The 25801-nt window shown below is 37.2% G+C and overlaps 1 protein-coding gene across 5 annotated transcripts in view; it reads left to right on the forward strand.

The window, feature by feature from the left end:
- Nucleotides 1-25801, forward strand: part of NEK7 (NIMA related kinase 7) — a 69202-nt gene that overhangs the window by 24646 nt on the left and 18755 nt on the right. For all 5 annotated transcript variants that reach the window (XM_015636110.2, XM_015636114.2, XM_015636113.3 and 2 more), the window contains 4 exons: nt 2847-2909; nt 3492-3602; nt 17076-17184; nt 19402-19509. In XM_015636110.2, the coding sequence (XP_015491596.2) occupies nt 2847-2909; nt 3492-3602; nt 17076-17184; nt 19402-19509 (391 nt within the window). The remainder of the gene's footprint in view (nt 1-2846; nt 2910-3491; nt 3603-17075; nt 17185-19401; nt 19510-25801) is intronic.

Here is a 25801-nt window from a genome sequence, read left to right on the forward strand (position 1 = left end):
CTCAGTATTTCCTCAGTTAATGAACTGCCTGTAATATTTAGGATTTTCTAAAATGTTTTCTAGGAAAATAATTAGACTCCCTCATGACTCTAGCAAACCCTAGGACTTTAATTTGTTGTCAGAATTATTAAAGAGCAATGCTTTTTCATTCAAAGTGTAGATATATAACAGATAGTCTATAACAAACTATTTCATCTCCTTCTCAAAGTTTCCAACTTGAATTCATAAGCTCTTTTCTGTTTTTCATCAGTGTTGCTTATCTTTTAATACCTGTACCTGTAATTTCTCATATAGTACTCTTTTCTTCTACTGCATCTGAAATTGCTGTATTTCTCAGTGTTAGCATTTCTTTCTTAACTTACTTGCTGTGTTCCTTTTAAGTCCCCTACAGTCTCCTGCTTGAATAACTGCTTTTAACTCAATTTATTATTTTCCATCATCATGGCATTAGTATACAAATAACTGTGTGATGGCTTATTCAATTAATTTCTTATTCAGTAGTTTTGTTTTCTTCTTGTATTCTTCTTTCTTCTCTTCAACCCCTTTTTTAATTCTCTGTAAATCTGGAATTTTTGTGGTTTCAGTTTTTTTTTTCTGCACTCTCGCTGTTGCGCTCTCCCTCTTCTTCAAAAAGTGAGTCTGGTATCCACTACAGGCTCTTGTTTCTGACGCCAGCTCTGAGGACAGAAGATGGGATGTGTCAAGAGAAGTAGTGATGAGTCAAGAGCATATGTGTGCTCTCTGAGGCCTGTGCTCCATACATGAAGTTTCTAGACTTCTCCTTTCGGTTCATTAAAGGAATGACAAACTCACTGTGCAGAGTGGTGTAGAAAATGAAGGTGAGGTTTAGCAAATCATACGCAGACTTTCTTTGTTTAACTTCTTTGGGGAGAGGAAAGGAAGGTCTGATTTGTGTGATTAGTTAGGCAGCTGGTTTGAGATGACCTCTTTGCCCACATTCAGTACTGAAACAGTTGTTAATCCAAATTTTTGTTTCTGGGGTTAGTAGTAAGATATTAAATAGAAGTTGCCAGCTGTTGAGCTTTTGGTTATTTTGATCTTATGGAACCAGATACCTGTGATTTTGACAGGACATAATATATCTTTTCTTGGTGACTGTCTAGAAACATGATGTGCACAAGAAGTTCTAACTAGAAGAGGTAGTTTCATAAATGTTGTGGTGATGGATAAAGCTGAGGGTGTCTCTTATTCTTCTGGATAGTTCAAATATAATACACAGACCACAAAGAAGTTGGTGATCTTTTTTTTGTTTCATTCATGTTTGTTAAATTCAGAAATTAATTACAAATCAGAGAGGAAGAATTCTTAGAGGAAGTAGCATTTTTGTCATTTTTATGGGAAACTGTCAGTGTGTGGAGGTGCACATTTGAGAAAATGAAGTGAAAACCCAGAGGTGGTAAAAAAGGGAGTGAAAATAGACATTACATTAAAAATAGATGTGTAGAATTTGGACAAAGACTCTAACGGCAGGAAAAAGTACTTTGAACAAAAAATGAAATTAGTGAAGAGTGGCTAACTGGAGAAGGCAAAAATTGCATTGTAAAACATTGCAAAATAATTTGGAGTAGATGTGAGGTGGAGTGAAAAATGAAGAGCAGAGATGTCTAACTGTAAAAGCCTATAAAAATCAAGGTGACAAATGAGGGCTTAGGAAAGAAGGGCTCTAATAAACAAATAGCATAACCCAAATCACTTCTTTGCTGGCTGAAGGGAAGGAAATGAGAGAGGAGTTGGAGATGACAATGAAGTTTTGATCCTGAGAGTAAAATAATATGCATTATTTAGAATTGAATTGAAGACTGTAGCAAGACCAAGGGTGTCCTGGTTTAGAGCAAATTTGGGAGAGAACCCCCAGAAAAGCAAATTCAAGCGACCACTCCCCCCAACTGGTTTGGAAAAAGATACTTCCTTGGAGAGAAGTGGAAAAAAAACTGTTTAATTAATAGAAATTGAATAATATTAAATAATAAAACCTCGTGCTGTTCAATGAGATGTCAAATTCAGGAAAAAGTCCTTTTCATGTGGTGTCGCTCGGTATGCTCAGGTTCTTATCAGTCCCTCCAGAAAAGTGGCCAGAAAGTGCCGAGGCCCAGGCCCCGGTGGGCCACAGGTGTGAGCTCCCGGGGTTTGTCTGGGTGTTTTTCAGTCCAGAGCAGGTTTGAACAGATCCAAGGGAAAAAAAAGTCCAGGGAACTCCTCTCTGCCTCAGCTAGCTAAAACTAACTAACAGTAAAAGAGAAGCTTTGTCCCACTGTCTGTCCGTGCTGCAGACACCACAGTCCAGGAGCAGGATGTGTGGGAGTGATGTTTTCCTTCAACACAAACTGCACCTTCTTCTTCCCCCACCTTCACTCTCAGAGCCAGTCTTAAAGGTCCAGAACTTAATATGTAACATAAACCACTGATTTGGGATACAAACATCATAAAGTCACCGCAGGACAAAGGGGAAAAAAGGTATGCTAAGTACTAAGGAATCAGATTGTGAAAATGGTGTGGCAGAATGGGATAGGAGTCTGACATTTGAACCATTTTTGAGGTGTGCTAAATTACTGCTGTGTGTTGGAACAGATATGCAGAGGTGGCAATTAAATGGCTGGAAAGCTTGTACTTAAAATGGACTTGCTTCCTATAAGGGGACTAAAACAATGGCCACAGCACTAAATCAGTGCATCAGAACATTAGAAATATTTCTTACTGTAACTTTACATCTTTTCATGAAATGCATAATTCAAGTTGCTTTATAGATGCTGTGAAATGATGATAATAATTACTTAATTTACTATATTTTTATCACTTAATAAAAATGTTCTATCTTTTGTGCATAGATATTTGATTTAATGGATGCCAAAGCCCGTGCTGACTGCATCAAAGAAATAGATCTTCTTAAGGTAAAATATTTGTTTAGAAAATGTGCAGCCATCATCAAAAAATGTTATGTTGTTCATAGATATAATTGGGATGTCCACTGTTTTTTGTGTAGAGTTTTTAAAAGCCTCACTTTTAAGAACTTTGTGATCTTTAGTACTTTAAAAGTTAATATTGAGAAGTAAATCTGATGGAATAATGAGTAACACTTCAGGTAAAAATATCTGCCAAAATTGCAATATTGTGAATGCCTGTGTCCTTTGTACAGTAAAATCCTGACTTCAAAAATTGATTTTGCTATTTACTTCAGAAATCGACTTTGCTGTTCCAGATAGGTTTAGCATACTATTGGATATATACATTGAAGTAAAATTCCTCTAAAATTGCCATGTTAGTCACCATGTAGATCCTAAAATGACATCCTGTTCTTGCAAAGAATTTTTAAATGCTTCTCATCAGCATATAATTTTTGTAATTTATATCATAGTGAAATAGATTTCAGGGGATTTTTTATTTGCCTAAGTAAATTATGGTCTATAAAACATGGTCTTAAAACATGTGGCATGCTCTACACTAAACTGTGTATTACTATTTTGCTTCCTTAGCAACTGAATCATCCAAATGTAATCAAATATTATGCCTCATTCATTGAAGACAATGAACTGAACATAGTATTGGAATTAGCAGATGCTGGAGATCTCTCTAGAATGATAAAGGTAGGATTAACTTTTTTTAAAAAAATAATGTAATGTTCGACTTTGGCTTTTCATTCTGTGTGATCATCACTGGGTGAAATGCAGTGAAAATGTCAGGATCTGGAAAGTAAGGTGTTTAGTCTGTTTTTTAGGTTTTTTGGTTTTTTTTTAATGTATACCAATATTGATGCTTATGTAGGTATTTTTAACACTTTGCTCAGAATGTGCCATTTGGGGCTATAAGTAGACTGAAGTTATATTAGCACTGGGGAGGGAAAATAAAAGCCTGTAACGAAAAGCATTGTCACCACCATTTAGAACAATTAATTTTAATGGCATTGTGGATTTTTTGGCACAATTGTGTTTTGTCTTCCAATATTCCATTCTCAATAATAGCAGTAAAAGCAGAGAACTCCTCTACAGCAGAAACATCTTCTAGATCTTGAACTGCTAATAATATATTTCATATTTCTTTGAGATTACATGAAGTGATTTTACTGACGTGTGGCTGTGCATTACGGCTTAATTGAATTTTTTGTTAATATTTAAACACCTATTTAGCTAATCAAAAAAATTTATCAAAGACCTATTGTGTAAGATTTTGTATTCTAAAACTTATATGAAGTTTTAAATGCCTTTTTTAATGTTTCTCTGTCATTTGACAACTACTTCCTTTTGTTCCCTTCCCTTTTTCCACTTATGTTGGGTCTAGAATGTCCTTTTAGCATTTTTCCTTGTGTGCACACCAGCATTATTGCTGTCAACACAGAACACCACTGCTGTGGGCACAAACAATGCCAGTCAATTAGTGTTCACTCAGCAGCACTGGGCACAGAACACAGTTAGACTGTTTTGCTTAGGACCTACATGAATAGAGAATGGTAATTTCTTCATTAATGAATTTCATGCTGATTTTTTTTTTTTGAGCCTTTGAGGAATATTCCTTTCTAAATTGATAATTGTAAGGTAGGACAATCAAAATTTGGTTCTAAGCAGGTTGACAGCGTCTGTTAATATTTATAGCCAAATGTGGTATTTTTCTTAATCTCATGAATTATTGATTCTGTGGGCTTACATTTCATAAAACATAAAGGAAGGTTTGTCTTTTCTTTTGAATGTTCAGTTTTGACACAACAGTTACTAATATGAGTACTCTGTGACAGATTGCCTTATGGCATGTCTGGTCTTATGACCCACTGAAGCTTTTTCCCCCCTTGGTTTTTTTTTTTTATTATTTAATTTTAAATCCAATGTGTAGCTTTTTCAGTGCAGTTGGCCTCATTACACCTTGTTCAAGTCGGTGGGTATTTCTTACAGGCTCGATCTTGGAGGCACTTTGTGATTGTCCTCTTAACACAGGGATCATGTTTAATGTAGCAAACTTAGATTGCTGTTTGATGTTAATGACAGCCTATCAGGCTATTATTAAATATGTATGAGGTGTCACAATGTACTGTGTCTTCATGCTGCTGGTGGAGGAAATGATTTGGTAGATTACTTTGACAATATGAGTTTAAATGTGGGGCTCACCAGTCTTAAAAATGTAGTTTAAAAATTGCCTGAAAAATACATGATATGTAATAGCATAGAATCTTCCTAGAGGAGTAGCTGCCTGTCACACTATTAAGGTAAATAACTGTGTTGTGTTATCAAGACAAGTAAACTCCTTTGGTTTCCAGTGTTCTTGCTAGAATGTTAGTCTTAAGTTGTTGGAGGGTGTTGAAACACCCTCAGAACTGTGTTTGGGTACCAGGCTTGTGTGATTTGTAGAGGGGATTTGGGATGTTTCTGAAATTGTGAATGACCACAGCTTGAATGACACTAAAACCAATGATAACTTGAGGGGAAACTACTTAACTAGTTTACTTAGGTATTTGTTATGACAGTATTGGCACATCAGAGAATACTTACAAGGCTGCTGTGCCTCACAGTGCACCTTAATGAATTCCTTAGTTCTTCTCTTAATGAACGACATCCTTACTGCCCAGCTTTTATATCGTCCCTCTTGTCACCTGCGAATAATACTCTTTGTCCCCATTGTATAGACCACTGAGGAAAATCACTTGGTGCATTCAGATGTATTCTAATAGAATTCATAGAATCTGCTGCATGTCCAAAAAAAACCAGCTGTGCATTGGCATTTACATATCACATAATGAAAGCAGAGGTATTTCATGTGTTCTCTCTGCTGCTGTGTTTATGTATGTACATACAAAGATTTAATCCACTTTACCTTAATTATTTTTGTAATTATCTCTGTTGCAGGGAGATGTTTCAATATAGACTCCATTCTCAAAAGCAAGAGGGTTCAAAATCGAGGATTTCTTACTGTACAGCTTTTAGTGGCCTGTTAGAATACTTGAATGAGGCATATCAGTAAAACTGAGAGGGAAACATCAGTGAGGTGAAAATGTTTGTGTTTGACTCAGTTGATTTTGCACTGCAGTACCTCAGCACTGTGTAAGCCTTCTGTGGGCATCGTGAAAGAAGGAAAAACTCTTGATTTTTCTGCCAGTGAATTGGGTTGCTAGATACTATTACCTCAAAGAATTACATGTAAATCATTATTACCTATTGTGCTAAGTCCCAGTTCCTCACGGTCTGTTGTCTGTCTGTGTTCTCCACTGCAGAACATGTGATAGTATGTAGCTGCCAAGGTTCAGGGTAGTTCATGAGAACTAGTGTTACCTCATAATACCACCTCCTTCTGCAATACAAGAATATGTTGTAAGGCAAGTTTGAGGCTTGGTCCGTTTTATTATTAGTCATGGTTCTCCTCTGCCACAAACATTTTCTGTGGGTTTTTTAGTTTGTTTTCTTGTTTTCAGGTTGATATATTGGACAAAGATATTTCCACAAATAAAGAAAGCTCTACTCATTGAATTAAGAAAATACAGTGTAATAATTCAGTAAAAAGAGCTATTTAGTAAAGTCTGTCCTGAAGGTGTTGGAACAAGAGAATTTGAGTTATCTTACAGAATAATTAGCATATTATTTAAGGTTAAATATAAAATTACTAGGCTTGCAAGTAGGGATGTTATCAAGGCACTAAAATAGTGGGGTGTTTTTTAACTCAGCAATAAACTTCAAAGTTTGTTTATTTAATTTCTGCAGTTACTTTTAGTTTTTAGGTTCTTCTGGCAAATAATCTTAGTGCACCAAAAAAAAAGTAAACTTTAAACTGAATGTGTCATACAGATCTCAATGAAGTTAATCCTGTTTTGGAAACAAGCATGAAAGCATTCATCTGAAAAGTTGAAAATATGTATGCAGCTGTCTCGAGATAGATGGAAAATAACTTGAATTCTACAAAATGTCAACTAGGCACTTCAGCCACTCCTCAGACAGCACTTTTTGTGTGTATTTTTTCAACTTCAAATAAAGATAAACATACTATAATTATCTAGGTAAAAGAACAAATACTTAAAAACCTTTCATCTGTATAAAATTCCTATTGATATGTCAAGTTTCTGTAGCTAGGACCAGTGAATTCTTTATCCGTGAGCTTGTTTTTTATAGGATAGTCCAAATGCAGGAATAGTCACTTTTTTCCAAGCAACTGATGCAGATCTAAATTGTTCCTTGAAGGAGCTGGAGCTCTGTTCAGACTTGTATGAAGTCTCATCAATTATAATTTCAGTGTTTCTCTAGTGCTGGATATTTTGGGCTTCACTTATGAAACTGCATCAGGCAATTTGTCCTCTCCACATGGTCTGGAATGTAGACCCTCCTTCCCATGCCAAAGTATATTAGCTCTGAGACTTCTTTGCAGCCCTGTGAGGTTGGCTAGCTTACCTGTCTGAGGGGTAGCCTGCCCTTTCATGAGCTTGGAAGCAATTTTAGCTTCATTCACTGGTAGCTATGCTAGCAGGCTGCTGCTCCTGCTGGCGTGAAGCACCCACAGCTTCACGGCAGCATCCGTGCACCTGCAGCCTGAGTATGTTACGGTGAGAGGTGGCAGCCCTTGGGCATCTCTGGATGTGTTGTAATGGCAGTCATTTGGAAAGGACAGCTATTACAGTCTGCCTCACCTGAAGTGTTCAGTGCCTGCACAGTGCTGAAGGGAGAGGTTGTCTCTTCATTCTGAGCTGCAGTGGTGAACAGGTGCAGGTCAGAGATGCTTTTGGGAGCTTAGCGGTGCATCTCGCCCCTCTGTTCTTGTAGCATGGCAGTGTCTTGAGGGGGCAGGTACTGCAGCAGCAGCTCATTCTTTTTTCTTTCTGCACAGCAGCTGCCCTGAGCGCCTCAGAGGCCATAATTACCCATTCTCACTGCAGTGAAGCTGGTTGTGTTGCTGGGAATGGAGAAGTGTTACTTGCTTTTTTTATCCAACTGTTTTCTGGTGGATTGCTGTCCTGGGCATGTGTTAGAAATATAGAGATGCTTTTGCAGAAACTAGGATTTTCGGATGAGTATTGATAGTACATGGTAGCTATAACTGAACTGTTTAATTGCAATAGGAGTAATTTTTTTTTTGTTGTTGTGATATTTACAAGATTTTTGGGAGTATGAAGTTAGGGAAGCATCTGTGTAAGGAAGAGCTGCAGTGTTGAATTGAGCAGGTGGCCATGTGTTAAATTTTGCATACCCTTCCCAGCATTTTGGGAAACCCTCAGCTATTAGCTGAGGGCTATTTTTTGGTTCTCTATCTCTTTATTATTCAAAACACTGATCTAAAATGTTAGCAGTTGTAGGAGATAGTTGGTATTCCTGTTTAGAAAGCTGGTGGGAAAAGTGATGTTTCCTGTGTATTTTGAATGGCAGTGTTGCAGAAGTTGTTTTCTGTCGCACACACACGTGCCCAGCAGGACTAACTGTTGGCTGCTAGGATTGCTAAATATTTAGTTGTGTGGGAATGTTTTCAGTTTGTCAAAATATAGTAAATTCCTGCTAACATGCTGCATGCGACATTTCATTATAATACCATGCAACCATTGAATCTTTAAATAGTCTAAGCCCCTCTGTGCCTTGAAACAGATTAAAACTCAGATTTTTCTTACAGTAATGGATTTGAAAATATACCTAAATTTCAATTCTTCTGACATATGTGCTTAACAGAAATTGCTGGAGCGTAATTCCAAAAGTTGAGAATTTCTGTATGTGTAGAGCTGTGTGAACCTCCTGCGTCTCTTGGTGCTGACATGACCTGAGTGACTGTCAGTACTTTGACCTGGAGTAGGACGGGTGACTGAAATGGCATTGCCAGAAATAGCTTTTCCAGGTGCTTTGGGTGAGCTAAAGCTTTCCTGTGTCTCAAGGGTGTTTATTCTTTCTAACAACCTGGGAAAGGGGGTAATGTGAGAGAAGACAAGGAACAAGTAGCTGATCCTAAAGTGATCCTTAAGCACAGAGAGAGGATCCGACTAGGAAGGAGGAAGACAAGCACACCTGTGCTGGCTGGCAGTGTTGGAGAGAAGGCAAGCAGGGAATTTATACCACTGGGAGGAGATACTGAGGAGTGTAAGAGAGTAAGAGTAGCGTGTTGGGAAATTGTGAAATGGGATTTCCAATCCTGGACATGGGGACAAGGAGGTTGGAGAAGAGCTGAGGTGTCAGAGAATGGGACAGATGGGGCAAGGATCCTTGAGACAGACAAACTGTCTGTCAGCAGGGAGAGAGCCTGGATGAACTAAGTCAGACTGGCTGGGAACAGGATTAAATTGGTGCCAGAATTAACGCTTTTGATCTCTATTCTTGGCCCTCATTCTAATCTGTAAAATGGGGATGTTACTATCTCATCATTTCTAAGGCCATTTGTGAAGATATTTTATTAATTTAATATTCCAACATTGCATACTAGGGGACTGTACCCCTTGCTGAAACTTACGTTTAATAATAGGTTATGAATAGTGCACAATAAACAAAGCCTAGAGACATTTTCAAACTGCTCATTAGCTAAGTGTTGTGAATGAATGAGTAAAGGGTCTTCTAATATAAATAAAACAGAACTGAAAATTGCATGCAAACAGTTTAAAGGAGGAGAAATTACAGTGGCTCTAGTTGTGAGATTTTTCTTAGGCATATATTTATGTCCAAATAATTGACATATTGGTTTTGGGAAAAGTATTTTTAAAGTAGTCTTTTGTGCATGTTTATGTAATTAATTTCTTTTTATGATACTGATTCATCTTGATCTATAATTGTAGATTTTAAAACATGGAATCTGGTTCTTTTGGCTTTCATCAGTGTCTCATGCTTTTTTTCTTTGCATGACTGCTAGATTTAAAGAAAAAAAAAAAAACAAACCCAGTACCACCACCCCCACACCAAACCACCTCACGCAAAGTATTTTTATTGTGCATATGGTTATATTTTATAATATAGAATAGTTTGGCACTTTGCTGAAGCTGCATCATTGATATATGTTAAAAGCTTCAAAGTATTTTTTTCCTCAGTGGTTTATTTTTTGCTTTCTGTATCGCCTTTACCATAGCTTTTTTCCTTACTCATTTTTCAAAAAAGCTTCAAAAGATAGTGCAGCTTGAAGAAGCCTTTAATATAATAGGATAGTGTAACATGGAGTGTCCTAATTACAGATCAAAGCTAAACTATTTTTATATGCCTTTTCCTAAAGGAGGAACCTGGGGCTTTGAACCAGTCAGGCTAATTTTTGCCACTAACATTTTTTTAAAGCTGTTAATTTTTTAATTTTTTTTTTTAAATTTTTACCTCCTGTAATTAAAAGAATAGTGCATTCTGTTCAACTTTGTGTGTCTGTGTTAGCTGTGTACCAGGTAAAAATGTGGGGCAGGGTGTTCAGAGAGGAAGTGGCTGCTGTGTGGATGGAGCTGTGAAGTCTTAAAAGAAAAAGTGAAGGCACAGAGCCCTGGCAGGGTGGTAGAGCTGCTTCTGGTAAGCTTTTCTTCCACCCGTGTGTGTTACTGGGGTGTCTGACAGGTGCTCCACTATCACCTTTGCCACAGGTAACCAGTGAGAGCAGCAGCACCAGTTTACCCTGTGCACGTTACATACATGTGCTGGCAGAATGAGAGCTGGCTGGTCCCCCAGTTTATAATCAGTGGGATAATTGGGCTGGGTAATTGCCAGGCAGCCTTGTTAGTTTTGCTGGGAGTCAGCCATTGTGTGTGTCTGCCACTGGAACAATAAGAATAAGCAGGCAGATTTTCTGCTAAAATAATTAGACAGTCACCAGTGTTTTGTCTTGTGGCCAGTTGCCTTCACAGACATCACACCTGAAGGTGTTGTGGAAGTACTGGCTGTACACACAGGGAAAACAATGGTGTCAGTCAGCTATGAAAAGTTAACAGTAAACTTCATTTAACTTACACAGGCTGTACCAGTAGGCTTTGGAGATTTCATTTCCACCTTTGCCTACTGGTTCTGAAATTATCTGTGAATCTTTAAAGAGCAGGGAAAGTCAGAAGATTTTATTTAATAATATCTCGGTACTTTTCTTGATTGAAATGCCCTGCGAACAATACTTGGGGACTAATTTTCATTTTTCACAGTTGCATTTGAAAAATTTGCACTGTCAGTGTTTGTACTATGTGGATAACTTGCTCAGAATAGATTTCAAATCAGTCTGCCTTGTTTGTAGAGAAAAGAAAAAAAAAAGTTGGTAGTCTGTATTTACTGTGTCATGCTATTGCTTTTTATTAAGAAGCAGAGTTAATGATTCAAGCATGAGTTTCACCTCTTCATGCTGTATCAGTTTTCCCAAGGGTATTTTTTTGGAGAGAGATGCATGTAAACAAATACTGTTGAATTTAAATGTGTGGCTGTGTGTTTTAAGAAGCCCTGCTCAGCAATAACAGCAGAGACCAGGAAAATGATGCAGTATTGGAAATTTTATATTCGTGGTTCTGCAAGTATATTGGATTTCAGCAGGTGATCTCTATTTCTGAACACGTTATGTCCTTGCTCTTTTGCATCAGCAAAAATGTTAGGTGTAACAGAGGGACTGTAGGTGGTCTGCTTAATAAGGAAAATTGAAATGAATCCTTGCAAAGAAAGGTGGCTAAAAATACATTGATGTAAAGTGACTTTGTCCAGAGCTTTCTAAGGAATATGAGTTTAATCAGGAGTCTTCCTAAGTCTGGTTATTAGCATGAAAGAATATATATATATACTAAAAGGTAAAACATGAAAAATTTTCATTGCATTTTTTACAAGGCTTATTGCTTCTTGTAAGTGAATGTCCTTTTTTTGATTTTGTGTGCAATAAGATTCTGTTTGAGAAGATGCTTCTGCCTCAATTCTGTGGTGTCCCTGCAGCATTCTTCTGGTGTGGTTTGTTGTTATTTTTAAGTTTTGGGTTTTTTTGTGTTTTGGTGTTTTTTTTAAAGAAAAGACCACAGTTTAATTCCACTGACTTGTCCTTCTGATGCTAGTATGTACTTCTATTAGTACCATTATTTTGTGTGTTAATTTTTGTACTGTATCTTAGTCTTTACCTCTGGAATAAAGTTTGTTGTATACTAAGATGACTAATAGGGGAAGATTTAATTTTTAAAACTTTTTTTGTGAATTCTGGAAGAGTAAAAAATAAATGTATGACATCTTCAGTAAGGGGAGATATTAGCAACTGTTAATGAAAGTTGATAAACAAACCAGGTAAATATTTTTATTTTCATCATTTTATTGGCTAAATACTTGCTGCTTTTGTTATGTTCAGTTGATAGATGACAAAGAGTTTGGGTGGGTTTTTTTTTGGTATTTGTTCTCTTTTTACAAGTAAGAGACAGCTGCTGCTCTTGAAATGTAGGCAAATTTGATGACACTGTATATCAAACTGAATGAATGAATCAGAATGTGGTGGGAGGTTCTATTTTTGTTCTGCATAGAAGGCAAAAAAAAAAAAAAGGCAGAAAACTTGCCTTGCTATAAAGAGACGGGCAGCTGAATTAATCAAAGAACAGAACCAGCCAAAACTCTTGGGATGCTGCATTGCTACTAGAATTATATAGCTTTTAAAATAGAAAACAAGACTTAGGTACAGACATCCTTTCTATATTGATGAGTCTCCAAAATGTTGGGATGTTACGGCCCATCTTCACTGGTCTGTTTGTCCTTGCCTATTGTGATTTGTTTCTGTTACATTCACAGAGTGAGAACTCTTGCTTGTGCTTTCATAATTTCCTGTTATGGCTGCCTGACCTTCTCTTTCTTCTTTGTTTTTCCTGCTCGTCCATATTAAAAAAAGCTTCCAAAGAAACACAGTCAGAAGTGGTCAAGATCTTTATTGTGTTACTCAGAAGTTCTGTGTAATCATTTTTGCATCTCTTTCCTCTTGATTCAGTTCAGATTTCTTCTCACTAGGATCTGGTTGTTGAATCACTGTGTTATAAGTTTAGACAGTAAAATATAAAAACCTTCCATACTTTATATTTTTTTAAGCTGTAAATGAAGTCATGAGAACAAAAAGATGTGATTCAGGTTTTTATCAAGTCTTGAAAGAGGAAGGAATCTGTTTACACTAATGAAATCATCATTCTCATTTTAGTTTTCTTCCAAGTACAGTGTTTCAAAAAAAAGCTCTGGGCTCTATAGCATGGCAGGGAAAAATTCAGATATATGTTCTTGTGGGCTTGTTTGACAGTTCCACGGTTTTTTTCTTTTTTTAAATAATGACTCTGCAAAATTGTTTAGATGATCAATTTATCAACTCCCTGCAAGAGAAGTTCATAAACATCTTGCTTTCTTTAGTCCAGTTAGCTTCTTAAATACTTATTGTGTTGTCTTTTTTCTTATTTATGTCTATTTATTCTCTATCCAGTGAGACTTAAACGAGACTAAATCATGTCCTTGAAAATCCTCCAATAATCAGCATTAGAACTGAATGCTAAATTTTTTCCAAGAGTGGTTATTGAGATGGAGGCAGTCATATCTGAATTTCGAGCTGTGTGGAAATCGACTGTGTTCACTCTCTCTACTCATCTGCAGGAAATTGTTAGTTTTATTATAAAATCCAAACATAGTCCTGAGTGCTTCCTGTAGGTATTAACTGAATTGTGCCTTTCAGTTCTAGGTAGGACCAACTGCTAAGTGGTGTCACTTTTGCTTTTGGACCTTTAAAACATCATCTATAGAAACTCAGTATGATATAGTTTCATGAGTTTATGTTGGCTTCAGACTTCTTTCTCCATCTATCCTTTACATTTTGTTTGTCCAGAAACTGAATGGTGTTTGCTATTTAGGTGCAGGGCAGATATGTTTAATTTCATTAGGATGAAAACATTTGGAGAATATTTAATTTTTCTCTTAGCAATACATTAGAGAAACAGGACAATTCTGTTTTTCCACAATGAAACTGCTCAGTCATTCTGTAAAAGTGATGAAAATATGAACTGGTGATATAGCCTGCCTGCCTTAAAGCTCTTTCAGGCATTGGATTAGCAAATTTCTGACCACCAAAATGTCCAGTTGTATTAAATGACTAAATTGCAGTCTTATCCATAATGTACTGACATTGTGGTGACTCTTCAAAGTAGTTTTTTGTGATTTCATTCTCAGATGGAGATGGAAATGTCATGGGATATGGCTTTCAAAACAAATAATTTTTTGCTGGGAGCCAGCCTACTGCCAAAGTGTGCCTGGTGTTCTGTTTACCTGATAAAGCACTGGCTTGCAGCACTGCCCAAATTTTTAATGCACATGTACAAGCAGCTCCCTTTTTGCCCAGTTTCAACTAGTTTGAGATTGATCTTTCACCTCAGACATGATCATGTTTTTTTAATGTCACACCCTAGAAGGTCAGTGGTCTGAGGGACATCAGGACTGTCCTTTGAGCCCAAGACGGGTGGAAGAAGGAGAATAATGAAGTGTTGAAGATGAGAGCACTTCAGAGAGCTGTATGTCAGGCTGTATTCCTCTGAGGGCAAACCTGGGCAGGTAATGCCAACCTGTGTACAATGGGAGAGAAATGTGTGAAGTTAACTTGGTTGTGTGGACTTCAGAATGCTTCAGGCACTAAGAAGTGGATTAGTTTCAGCATTGACTGTGGTGCTACTATGCTGTGCTGCAGCAGAGGTTAAAAATTGTTGTTGCATCATCAAATCTTCTGCATTTTGGCTTCCCTGTAAGGAGGGAGCAAACACCACAATCGTTAGAACTGTATTTTGCATTGTGGACTCTTTTAAATGAAGGAGAAAGGGAAGGATCCTTTGAATATATTTTGAATACAGTTCATGCATGCTGTATGAGAATTTAATTATGCTATTTGGCATAAAAATAGTTTTGTCTGTGTTTTCAGTCAACTTACATTTCTTGTTGGAAGGTAAAGTTCTAAACAAAAATGGTATTTTCCTTAGTGACTTTTCTCAGAATTAAATGTGCCTGGTGGACTGTTTCCTAGAAGAACACAATTTGTTTCAATAGCTAGCTTTGCAAAATTCATCTTTTGGTGGTGACTTTTCATCACTATTTTGCCTATGAGTGAACAACAGCCTAAGAAAAAAATGAGAATGTGTATTTTGAGGGAAGAAGATAGAGTGAGTAATTAATTGCTGAACAATATAATGTTCTTTGAGTTTATTTTAAAGATAATTATATTATTTTTAAGCCCATACAAATGAAAATATTGCCTGTTTATTTGTTTGGTTTTAAACATTGTTACCAAATCTAGCGGCTCTATTTTCCATCCTCTTTAGATGGATAAATTCTCTGGGGTTAAGTAATATCGTAGATGTTTTCTGGAGGAGGTTATTATTGTCCTGCAAAATTATTAATGCCTTCAGCAGAATGTGACCATATCTGACACACTTCAAGTTGCATCCTTGCATTGTAAAAACTGAAGTCGATTGTGTAGTGTGCATCAGCTGCAGTGCCAGGGATGGCAAGTGAATAACGTGTCACAAGAAAACTTGTACATAAATACTTTGAAAGTACACTGATGTACTTAAGGTAAATTGGAATGGGAATGTGCAATCGAAAATCTTCCCATTTCAGGCATTTTGTGAATGGTGTTTCATAACCGCTTCTACTTGCATTTGAGTTAAAAAAATATTAATTCAGAATATTTAAATAAAGTACCTAGTTATAATTATGATAATTTCAGAATGCATTTTAAATCAAGTAACTATGCTTTCATGTACATACTTAGAAGTATTGTGTATTTGTTTTTAAATTAAACGAAACCTGGTCTCCATCTTCCTGTTGACATCAAACAATCCTCTGATATGCAAATCCAGCGGTGGGGAGAACAGATACACAGGGTTTGTTTGGATTCAGTCCAAGACTGAAATAAAATTATATTTAAAGATGTGATTTATATGCTTTGCCTCATTTAAATGAAAATGCATTTTGAAATAATCCCTGTAACTAAAAACATTTGGTAGAATGTTAAGATCCTTTGTAAGCCTGATGCATTTTGCTATAGGTAGTTTAAAAGCATCTCTCTCATACTCCTGTGTGTCTCTAATGTGTAGATGCAGCTGTCAACTTCTCAGTGGCATGTTTTAACATAGTATGAAAATATTTATATTTTTGCAAATTAATAGATGTTTGTTATATGTACTTTCTTAAAGCATACACGAGTGTGAAGTCTGTCTGTACACACAATTAAATACATCAAGTACTTTGCTTTCCATCTAAAATTTTGCTAGTCTTAATGTTGTTTATGAATTTTCTCCTTGTGTGTAACTTCAAAACCTAACACAGCACGATTCCTTTGGAAACAAAGGCTAAACAAGCAATGATTTTTCAATCTTTTTCCCTTAAGCTGCAGAATTTATAATGATTAAACTTTTACATTTTAACATGGCTGAATTCCAGGTTTTCAGTAGGTATCTTTGGAGGACCATTACTCAGTTCCTGAGTACAACATTTGAAGATGATGTGTATAGCAGAGTGTAATTGTTTTGTGTAAGCTTTAACAGGCCACCTCTTATCAGTGATCAGGAATGGGTTTTTATACAGCATAGAAAATACTTGAACAGGAGTTATATCACTCTGGAATTTTCAGAAATCACAGTACCTTTAGTTCCCTTTCATATATTGCAGAAGATTTTCAAAGTAACGTGACCAATTATTCTTACATGATCTTTTTGACTGATGATACCGCTCTTTTTTCTTTTATATATTTTTTTTTTTTCTTTTCACAAAATGAGGGTATGGAAGTCAAATTTGGTGTAAGGAAGTGTATTTAGTTTGGGACGTTCTGTGGCACATGACTTTGTATCTGACCTTTATTTGTTCTGTGACTACTTTATGCTAAATTACTCTGACCACATTAATCCAACACTGAGGAGCGCTAAATACTGTATAAATCCTTTTTTGGGGTAGGAGTTTTATTTCGTTAATGTTTGTTGTGGTTCTGTGTGTAGACTGACTTGCACACATGCAGTGTTGATAAATATATTAATATTTTAGGGGAAAGTTTTCTATGTCAAGAAATTTTTTTAAACCTTTCTCATTAGGTTGTGAGCCTCTTGTATTTTTTTAATTTTTAATTAGGGATTTTCTGTATTTTTTTTTTCAGTCATTTTATGCAAGTTTTAATTTTTAATATTCACTATCCGTGTTTTTTTCTTTAAGCATTTTAAGAAACAGAAGAGGTTGATTCCTGAAAGAACAGTTTGGAAATACTTTGTTCAGCTTTGCAGTGCCTTGGAACATATGCATTCTCGTCGTGTTATGCATAGAGGTAATACAGGATCAAAGATGATTTGTCCTTACTAAACCTTTGACTATGTGAGAATTAAGCTGGCTGGAATCAATTTTGACAGCTGAAACAAATTATGTTTCTCTGAGATTTTAGAAGTAATAGAAAACTGAGAGAAGTTTGTACATTTGTTGTGGTAGGCGTTTGTGTGGTAGGCAGGTTTTTCAAAATAAGTGATAGTTCTGTAAGTGATGGATACCCTGCCATAGCCACTTCATTTTTCTGACTCTTGTCTTCTGTCCTGTACTTATTCTTCTATATTTGCCCGTTGTCTTGCCCAGGTATTGTTACCTACCTTGCACAGATCTGCCAGTCCATTCTTTACACTTCTTGTACCTGCTTGTCTTAAAGAGTATCTGCTTGTACCCTGCTTGCCTGTGATGTACAGGCTTTTCTCCTAGTCCCTTCTTTATTTATGTGCAGGTGTGAGCATTTCCTCCAATTCTCTGCTCCTTTCCACTATTTCCAATCTCTGTGTCCCAACAGCCCTTGCAGTTGCCAGCTATCCCTCTCAGGTACTAAATTTCCTTGGCCCATTTTAAACCTCGGTGCTGCTGTCTCCTCTGGATGTGGTCTTCATTTCATCTCATTTCATAACTCGAGTCAAAGAAAACAGATAATAGTATAGCTTCTTCTCAGATCTGCTATATTTTTTTTTTTTCCTTTTTGAAATCCCTCTGGTTATGGGATTGTGAGTTGTGTGTGGGCTGTCACTTCTTGGGTTCAGGTGACATTACCTGTCTTAGGTTGGTGGCTCCCTGTACTAGAATGCAGCTCACTGCCTGATACAGTCTCCCAGTGTCTGCTGAGTTCTGTCATTTGCAGCTGGAAATTTTGCACCCTTAGCAGATGAGCTCAGATACCTCTGCCCCTGCATATACCTTTCCTTTGCAATTCTCCTTTTTTCTTTCCCCTTTGTGTGTTTGACTGCAACAGATGATTGCAAGTGCAAATGATACAAAGAGGGCATAAAATACAGGTTCTTTCCATAGGGTACCTTCCTTTAATATTTTACAATTAAATTAGTTAATTTCTGTATATTTGAGCTCCAAACAAAAGGATTTAAGTTCCTTAAACTGAAATACCAAGTTCAAAGCTTCTGGCAAACCTGTGGCAAATCTAACGATTCCATGGTTACATGCCAAAAGCGATTAAATTAAAGCGATTTTTAAATTGAGCTGTATCCATGTTGGATTATTACACAAAGGTTTATCCAAACTCCTGAAAACTGGGTCAGATAGCAGAAGAACATAATTGCTTCTGTCTTCCCCTAAAGCTTGTAAGGTTTTGTAACTTTTTTACTGGAAACCTGAAAATGCTGGTGTTTGAAGGGTCATTAACCATTCCTTTTACTGCACCTGTATCTTATGCAAACTGTAATTCCCCCTTATCAAAGTGAACTGATTTCTGTAAGTTTAGGGCCAGGGTGGATTGCTCTTCAGCAGGGTAAGAGCTAAACTTCCTTGCCAAAAAAATAACAGGTCAGTTTATTTAGAAGACTAACAAGGTAGGTGCCTTGTTAGAAATCATAGAATAAAAGTATCTGCTGTTGTCTCTAAGGGATTGGATTAAAACTTAAACTGAATATTACTTGTGAAAAATAACTGTCTGGGGTATACATCATTAGTTTCCTTTGTTTCTATTTGATTAGCCCAATTCTGTTGACGCGTTCAAATAACCATTCTCCTGAGTAAACTTCCTTCTTTTTTTTAATGCCTGCTCTTACAGAGAATCAGTTTTCTATTTCAAATAAATAGCATTATGCCACTGTGGGTAATTTGATCAGCAAAAGTGATGAAAAATGCTTTACAGTTCTTGAAAACATTTTTAGGCTGTTACTTAAGACATTACAAAAGAGATTCTCTAGTTCTAATGTATGTCCTTCTATGTAGCTTATATAAAGTAGTAATGAACTCCCCTGTTTGTGCTTCTGGACTTCAGGTGTGTGAATTTTTTTCTTTTTTTTTAAAAAAATAATTTCCATGTCTCTTGGTTTTCTTTGCTTGAGTGATGGTTGTACTATTAAATTAATGGATTTGAAGTTCTACATTCTGGACCCATTCTTTCTGAATAGTACTGTCAAATTTTACCAATATTAGCTGTAAATAAAATCCTCTCTGGGTCTATTACTAATAGAAGAGTGGCTTTTCTTGCAACCTCACTGTGACTTTTCATTTTTTAAATTTATTTTTCTTTCAGATATAAAGCCAGCAAATGTGTTCATTACAGCTACAGGAGTAGTAAAGCTGGGAGATCTTGGACTTGGTCGATTTTTCAGCTCCAAAACCACAGCTGCACATTCTTTAGGTAAGGTTCTGAGGTACAGATGTTGGACAGGTAGTCTTTTACATGGTGGAAATACTGTGCCCACTCAGGAGGAGGAGGAAAAGGGTTAGGACCAGCTAAAGCTGTTCTTAAGTAATAATAAAAATATGGTCCTAAAGATGTTCTTAATAATAAAAATGGTCAGCACCATGGACAAATACAGAAACGCTTTAACACTGAGGCATTACTTTCAGCGTAGTTTGTGTATTTTCCCTCCTTTGTTTGCATAATTTATTTTTTCCTAGCACTTCTAGGTAACGCTATTGTCTTAAAGATTGTTCAGAGGCAGAAATGGATATTGAATTGATAATATGGATGTGTTTTTTAAAAATTGACTTGAACTTTATTCAGTGCTGGAAGGAATCTCCTAATTCTGTGTGCCTGCATGAGTAGCACCAATGACCTCCTGGTTACGTGGTCTCAAAGGGATCTCAGAAGAGCTTCCATTTTTTTAAGGTGATGTTTCTCAATATAAGCTTAGGTGGTTGAGGGGAGATCAGAATTAACAAAATCCATTCCCAGATTGCTTTTTTGCTATTCTTGTTTTTACAAGTTTTCTGAAACGCCCAGTTTATTCTTTGCTAACATACAAAACTAGCAGTATATTATCTCTATCTGAACAAAATTTTCATGTAATTTGCATCTTTTGAGTAGCATATGAATTCTAGGTTGATTAAGAAGCCTTTAAAGAAGAAGAATTAAATATTTGGCATATATTTTAAAAGTAGGTAATAGTTGAATGACAGAATCTAAGAGGATCTCTGTAGAAGAGAAAAACCTTGTAAATAGAGTAACACCTACTTTAAAGAGAAATGTAGGAATTAGTGTTCATAATACCGTTAAGTTGGGTTTTTTTAGATAAGAAAACATTATTTTCCCTCACTGAAATAACTGTGTTAGGTGGTTGCTGAGCTCAAGGCTGTTCATTGATTGCATGTTTTTCATGTTTGTACCACATTGAGGTGTGAGTGATACATGTATTAATGGCCAAAAATAGGATATTTTGGACAGGAAATTTTTGACACTATCCTTACTTCCCTGTCCTCCAAAAAGCCTTTGGTCACTCTCTCGTGCCAGTTTTTACCATGTTGGATGCAGACTGGTAAAGTCAAACCCATGAGTAACTGCTGAGGTGTTAATAGGAGCCCCAGACACAGAGTGCAGTCTTGCATTAGCAGGAGACTGAGTGGAGAGCCCAGGCTGAAAATGTGCTCAGGTTCCAGGCAGAACGTCAGTCAGGTGTGACACTGAAGATCTACTGTCACAGGGCACAGTGTGTCACCCAAAGTGCTGCTGTTCATGCTGCCCTTGTAAGCCAGTGGCCATCTCTGGGAGCACTATGGGGAGGTTGGGTTGGGCTCAGTTCTTGCAGGTGGGCTCTGCTCCTGCCTGCAAATGGAAGGAGGAGGGTGGGAAGAGGGAGCTGCAAGTGCTAATCTGAGGAGTGGGAGCTCGTGAATAAGGCAGAGGTCAGCAGTCAAGGTGGGAGGTTAGACTTGCATTCTGAGACACAAGCCAGGAAGTTAAAGAGGAGCAGACTGCCTCAGCCCTGGATTATTTTGGCTTCTGGCAGGGGAATGGTTGTGTGACGGCTGAGCTGGAAATTAAAAAAACCTGAAGACTGCACCATAGTTAAAAACAGTGTAAAACCCCTGAGCCCTCTAAAGCTGATCTTTTACAGATCCAGGAGTCATCCAGAGAGTGGGGGGAGGAGGGGAGGATGACAGCTTTGTTTCTTCTCTTGGGTGCTGTGTCTTGGTAGAGGAGTTATTTTTTGTTTTCTTTTTCTCCCATCTCCTCTTTTCCCATTTCCCTCTTAATTATGACCTAATGTCAGAATTCAGCCTAGGAGAAAGGTTTGTGTCAGCTGTTAGCTTAGAGAAGATAGTGACTTTCTGGTTTGTCATGTCACTAACAGGGACCATTTCTTAAATTGATTTCTTGTGCAGTTTCTGATGCTGATTTTCTTGAAATTATTTTCAATGTTGTATCTTTTTATAAGATTCCATAAACCTTTGGTGCATGTAACCTAGTAAATTACAAACATATGTGTAGCAATTTATACTTGTTTACAGGCTTTATAAAAATTTCAGTAGCAAACTAGATTCAGGCTTTCAGAGATAAAGAAATGTACTAAAATTTTAATTAGCTACAGCTTCTAACTGTTAATTATAAATAATACTGATTTAATTAGAATCTTTACTGATGGTCCATTTGAAACACATGAAAAAACTGCACTGGACAGGATTTTTTTGTTCTTAACTCTTTCTACACAGCTTTATCAAGAATTTTCTATTGTAATGCCTATGTCTTTTTGGAAATGGACAACCTTTCTTAGAAAAGGGCAGAGGAAGTAGAGGCATTTAGTATTGTTGATTTGATACAAACTTGACAAAATTTCTTTTTTTCAGAAGACTTTATATTATAAAGGGGAATATGATCAACAAAGACTTCTTGCTCCTTTCCCTAGGACTGTGTTACAGTTTGCTTGCTGCTGTTGTTGTAATGACTGAATGCCAGGCCTTATGCTCTTTGGTGAAATGGCAATTCTGAGGTCAGCTCATGGTTATATGCGTTTTTTATTTTGTTAGCCATTCAGTAGATGTAAAGATAAGTTTTTTCATATTTCAGTTGCAAAAAGAATCACTTGGTTTTTCTGTTGGGGCTGTGCTGCAAGGCTGCAGAGTGTGCTGTCCAGGCAGGCACTGCTACCAGCATGGGGATCCCTTCTTGCAGGGAAAAGGAGCAGATCTGCAATCTTCTTAAAATGAATGAATGCAGAGAGTCATCTGCATGGAATTCTGGTCCTCTGTGCTTTGACAGAGGACCAGAATTCTATCATTTCAAACTTCTATCATTTCTGTGACACTGCTGTCCCCAGCATAGACTATGTTATGTGAGGAATTTGACTATAAACTCACACAGGTTGTGGAGAATAAAATACCTCATGAAAATGCATGCAAATACTCTCCTCTCCTCACATATGGGTCTCTAATGCAGTAGTGTATGATGAGGTGGTGTTTTGCAGCACCATTCTGTAAATAGAATTAACTCCACTTAGCTACCCAACCATACTCAGAACCTGCATCCTCAGTGTACAGTAAGGCTGGCAGGGAATTCTGCAGCTGAGTCATTGCAGTCATCAAAGAAGCAGTATTAAAATAGCTTGTGTATTTTATGTACAGAAACATAAGATCTCTTACAATAGTTTGAAAGCTGAAGAGAAATTCAGCTTTCAAACTGAATTTTGAAATTATAATTGTGTTGTTATAAAGTAACTCAAGATATTTGTAGATTGACTTCTGTAGGACTGTTTGCACATTGTGGGCTAGGTTGCAGAGTTAATTTGGATAAGTGAAGTATTTTGGATCCTGTCCTTGAAGATGAGCCCTTGACTTAGACATCTCCTATAGCTATATTAAATAAGTATAAACCCCTGAACACTATAGAATTTTTAGTGTTGGAAAGGACCTCCAAGCTGCTTGTTTCTGATGTGGTTTGTCTGTCTTGAGCATCCACATTCATCTTGTTAAGCATGTTGTATTGAACTCTATATTAAAAAATTGCTGTCATCTCATGGACACTGAGTCATATGTAAACTATGTCTTTTGGTTACTGTAATTTGGCCTCTTTAGCCCCCTTTCTGAATTTGATAGTTATGTATGCTAGTGCATGAAATGTCAGTAATGGCTAATTAGCCATTTTTAAAATTGTGGTTTAACTATCTGTTAAACCTGTCCTGAATGAACCACTACATTGTTTTGTATAAGTAGATTTAACATTTACCAGGCAGATTTTTCTTTCCCAGCCTAAAAATAGTTGATAGCTTTTAAAGCTAGTATCTATTTTAGAGCTAGTAACTATATTAGAGCAACTTACTATATTTCTTTCCATTCCTTTATGCACTTGTTGAACTTAGATGCATTGTGAGTTACGTTGATCCAGGTAGTAAAATGAACTGTTGATATCGTAACTCCTTTTTTTTTTTGTAATAAATTCTTTGCCTCTAATCCTTCAAATCAGTTCTCTGCTCTGTATTAATCACCATTTCCATTATGTTCATTTCCTCTGCCAGTAACAGGAAGCTTGCATAAAGAATCAACACTTTCTGGATCTACAGCATCTTTAAAGGGAGGGAGCTCCAGATCAGAAACAGATTCTGAGGAAACACTTTATTTGACCCAGACCATTTTCAATGAGTTTGCTGTTCAGACTTGCAGGTTATCACAGGTCTGCAAATGCAGCAAGCAGAACACTGAAGTTACTGATTTTTTTTTCTTGTACTATCCCACTTCTGTGTCTTCAGATGAGTAAAGGAAATCAGGAAGTTGCATATCTCTGTACTACTGGGCTGCTGTACTTCACTTAGCAGAAAAAAAAAAAATCGGGAAGGAAATATAACAGTGTCTTGGTTTGAAAAGACAGGTGTCTGGTAAGGAAGGCAGGAGCCTCCCTTGAAATGGAAAATGTAAACCCCCTCCTTCTGAATTATTATGATTTTGAAATTAAGGGGCTGCCAGGGAAAGATATGGGAATGGGAATAACAGTTCTTTACTAGGAAAATTAAAATAAAAAATGCAGTAGTACCAAAATCAAAAATCACTGACAGTCAGAATACAACCTGACATCCAGTTGGCCAGGATGTTGATAGCAGTCTGATTAAATGGTGGCTGCAGTCCTCCTGGAGTGACAGATGTGGTTCTACTGAAGCAGTGATCCTGTAGAAGGGTGTAGTTTTCCTCTGAAGGTCCAGTGGTGGTGTAGATGGGTCCTGTCTTCCTCTGGGAATCCAGTGGAGAAAGGCTGCCTGGGGTGTTCTGAGTCTCAAATTTTACCCAGGTAAGAATGCTTGGCTCCTCCTGCTGGGTGGAGCATCTCCCAATGGGATGATGTAATTTTATCAGTGATGCAGTGAGACTCAATGGCCCATTAACAGAGGATACCCCCCTGGGCGGAGGATGGGTCTGGAAGAGATAAAGAACACTGCCCCACCTGGTTTTAACAGCTGGTAATAGAATACATACTTTTGGTTACATGTTACACTGCAACCTAAGACAAACATATAATCACACTGGTAGTTGCTCACCAGCAGCACAGCTATGTCCTGAGAGTGCTCACTGTGTTAAAAGGATCATTGCTTTCTGTAGTTCCTGAATGTCAGAATAATGAATCTTTAGAGTTGTGTTCTGTTAAAAACAGTTTACTATACAAGTAGTAATGATGTCTGAATCTTCAGGTTATTTGTGTGATTCCATGAGTAAAGTAACTCATTTCAATTCCTTTTACTAGTTAGTCATCGGGGGACCTCAGCTTGTATTGTAGTGAAGGTGTTACACTAAGCTAAAGGCTGTAAAATGGTAACATTTGTTCTTGCTTTTCACTATCATGGTCATATCAGATCCCTAATGTATCAGGAGGCGTCCCAGAGCTACTGGTTAAAATTACCTTTGCTTTTGGTAGACTATGAACCTTCAAACTTCGGTGTTTTCAGCTGCCCCCTGTGGATTTTGTGAAGCCTCTTTCTGGCACATTGCTCATTGCCAGCCACGTGTGTTATACCTCAGAGCAGCAGAGGCACTGCTGCTGTAGCCAGTGAACAACAACATTACTATTAAACTTTTTTCTGTTGTTAGATGAATTCTGCCAACAAAGCATCAGAATATACTAAACCAGTGCTTTAATTGGTGGATACAAAATGCAGCTGAAATTTTCAGAGGTGTCCAAGCTCACAAATCCTTGGGGTGTTAAAAAAAAATTCAAGGGGAAAATAAAGCAGTAAGTTAATAAAAATATTAAACTTGTTTCATTCCAAATGTTAAGTTGCAATTGTAATCTTAAAATATCTGTCATTAGGTGCCCGTTAAAGTACTTATGTTGATACATTAGGGAGCAGAGCTGCTTCTGGATATTTTGGTAGTTATTTTGGCATTGTGGTCTACCCATCTGATTGCCCATAGCTTTGCAGGGAAAAGACCATTCTTTGTTGTGGGTGAATGCAAACATCCTATAAATGTCTCCCACAGTACTCTCTTGAGTTGCCTTTCCCCAGCCTTTCTCCTTTTAAGCTGTTCCATTCACAGCCTCAGTTCAGAGCTGCACTGAGTGCTCAGCCCAGCACAGGGGCTGTGGCACTCTGTTTTCCTAGAGCTGGAAATCTTCCCCAGAATGTTTAGGGGGCCAGATCCATTGGAGATGGAGATCCATTGGAGATGGAGATCCATTGGAGATGGAGATCCATTGGAGATGGAGATCCATTGGAGATGGAGATCCATTG

Source organism: Parus major, chromosome 8, assembly GCF_001522545.3.
Source record: "Parus major isolate Abel chromosome 8, Parus_major1.1, whole genome shotgun sequence".
Taxonomy (NCBI): Eukaryota; Metazoa; Chordata; class Aves; order Passeriformes; family Paridae; genus Parus; species Parus major.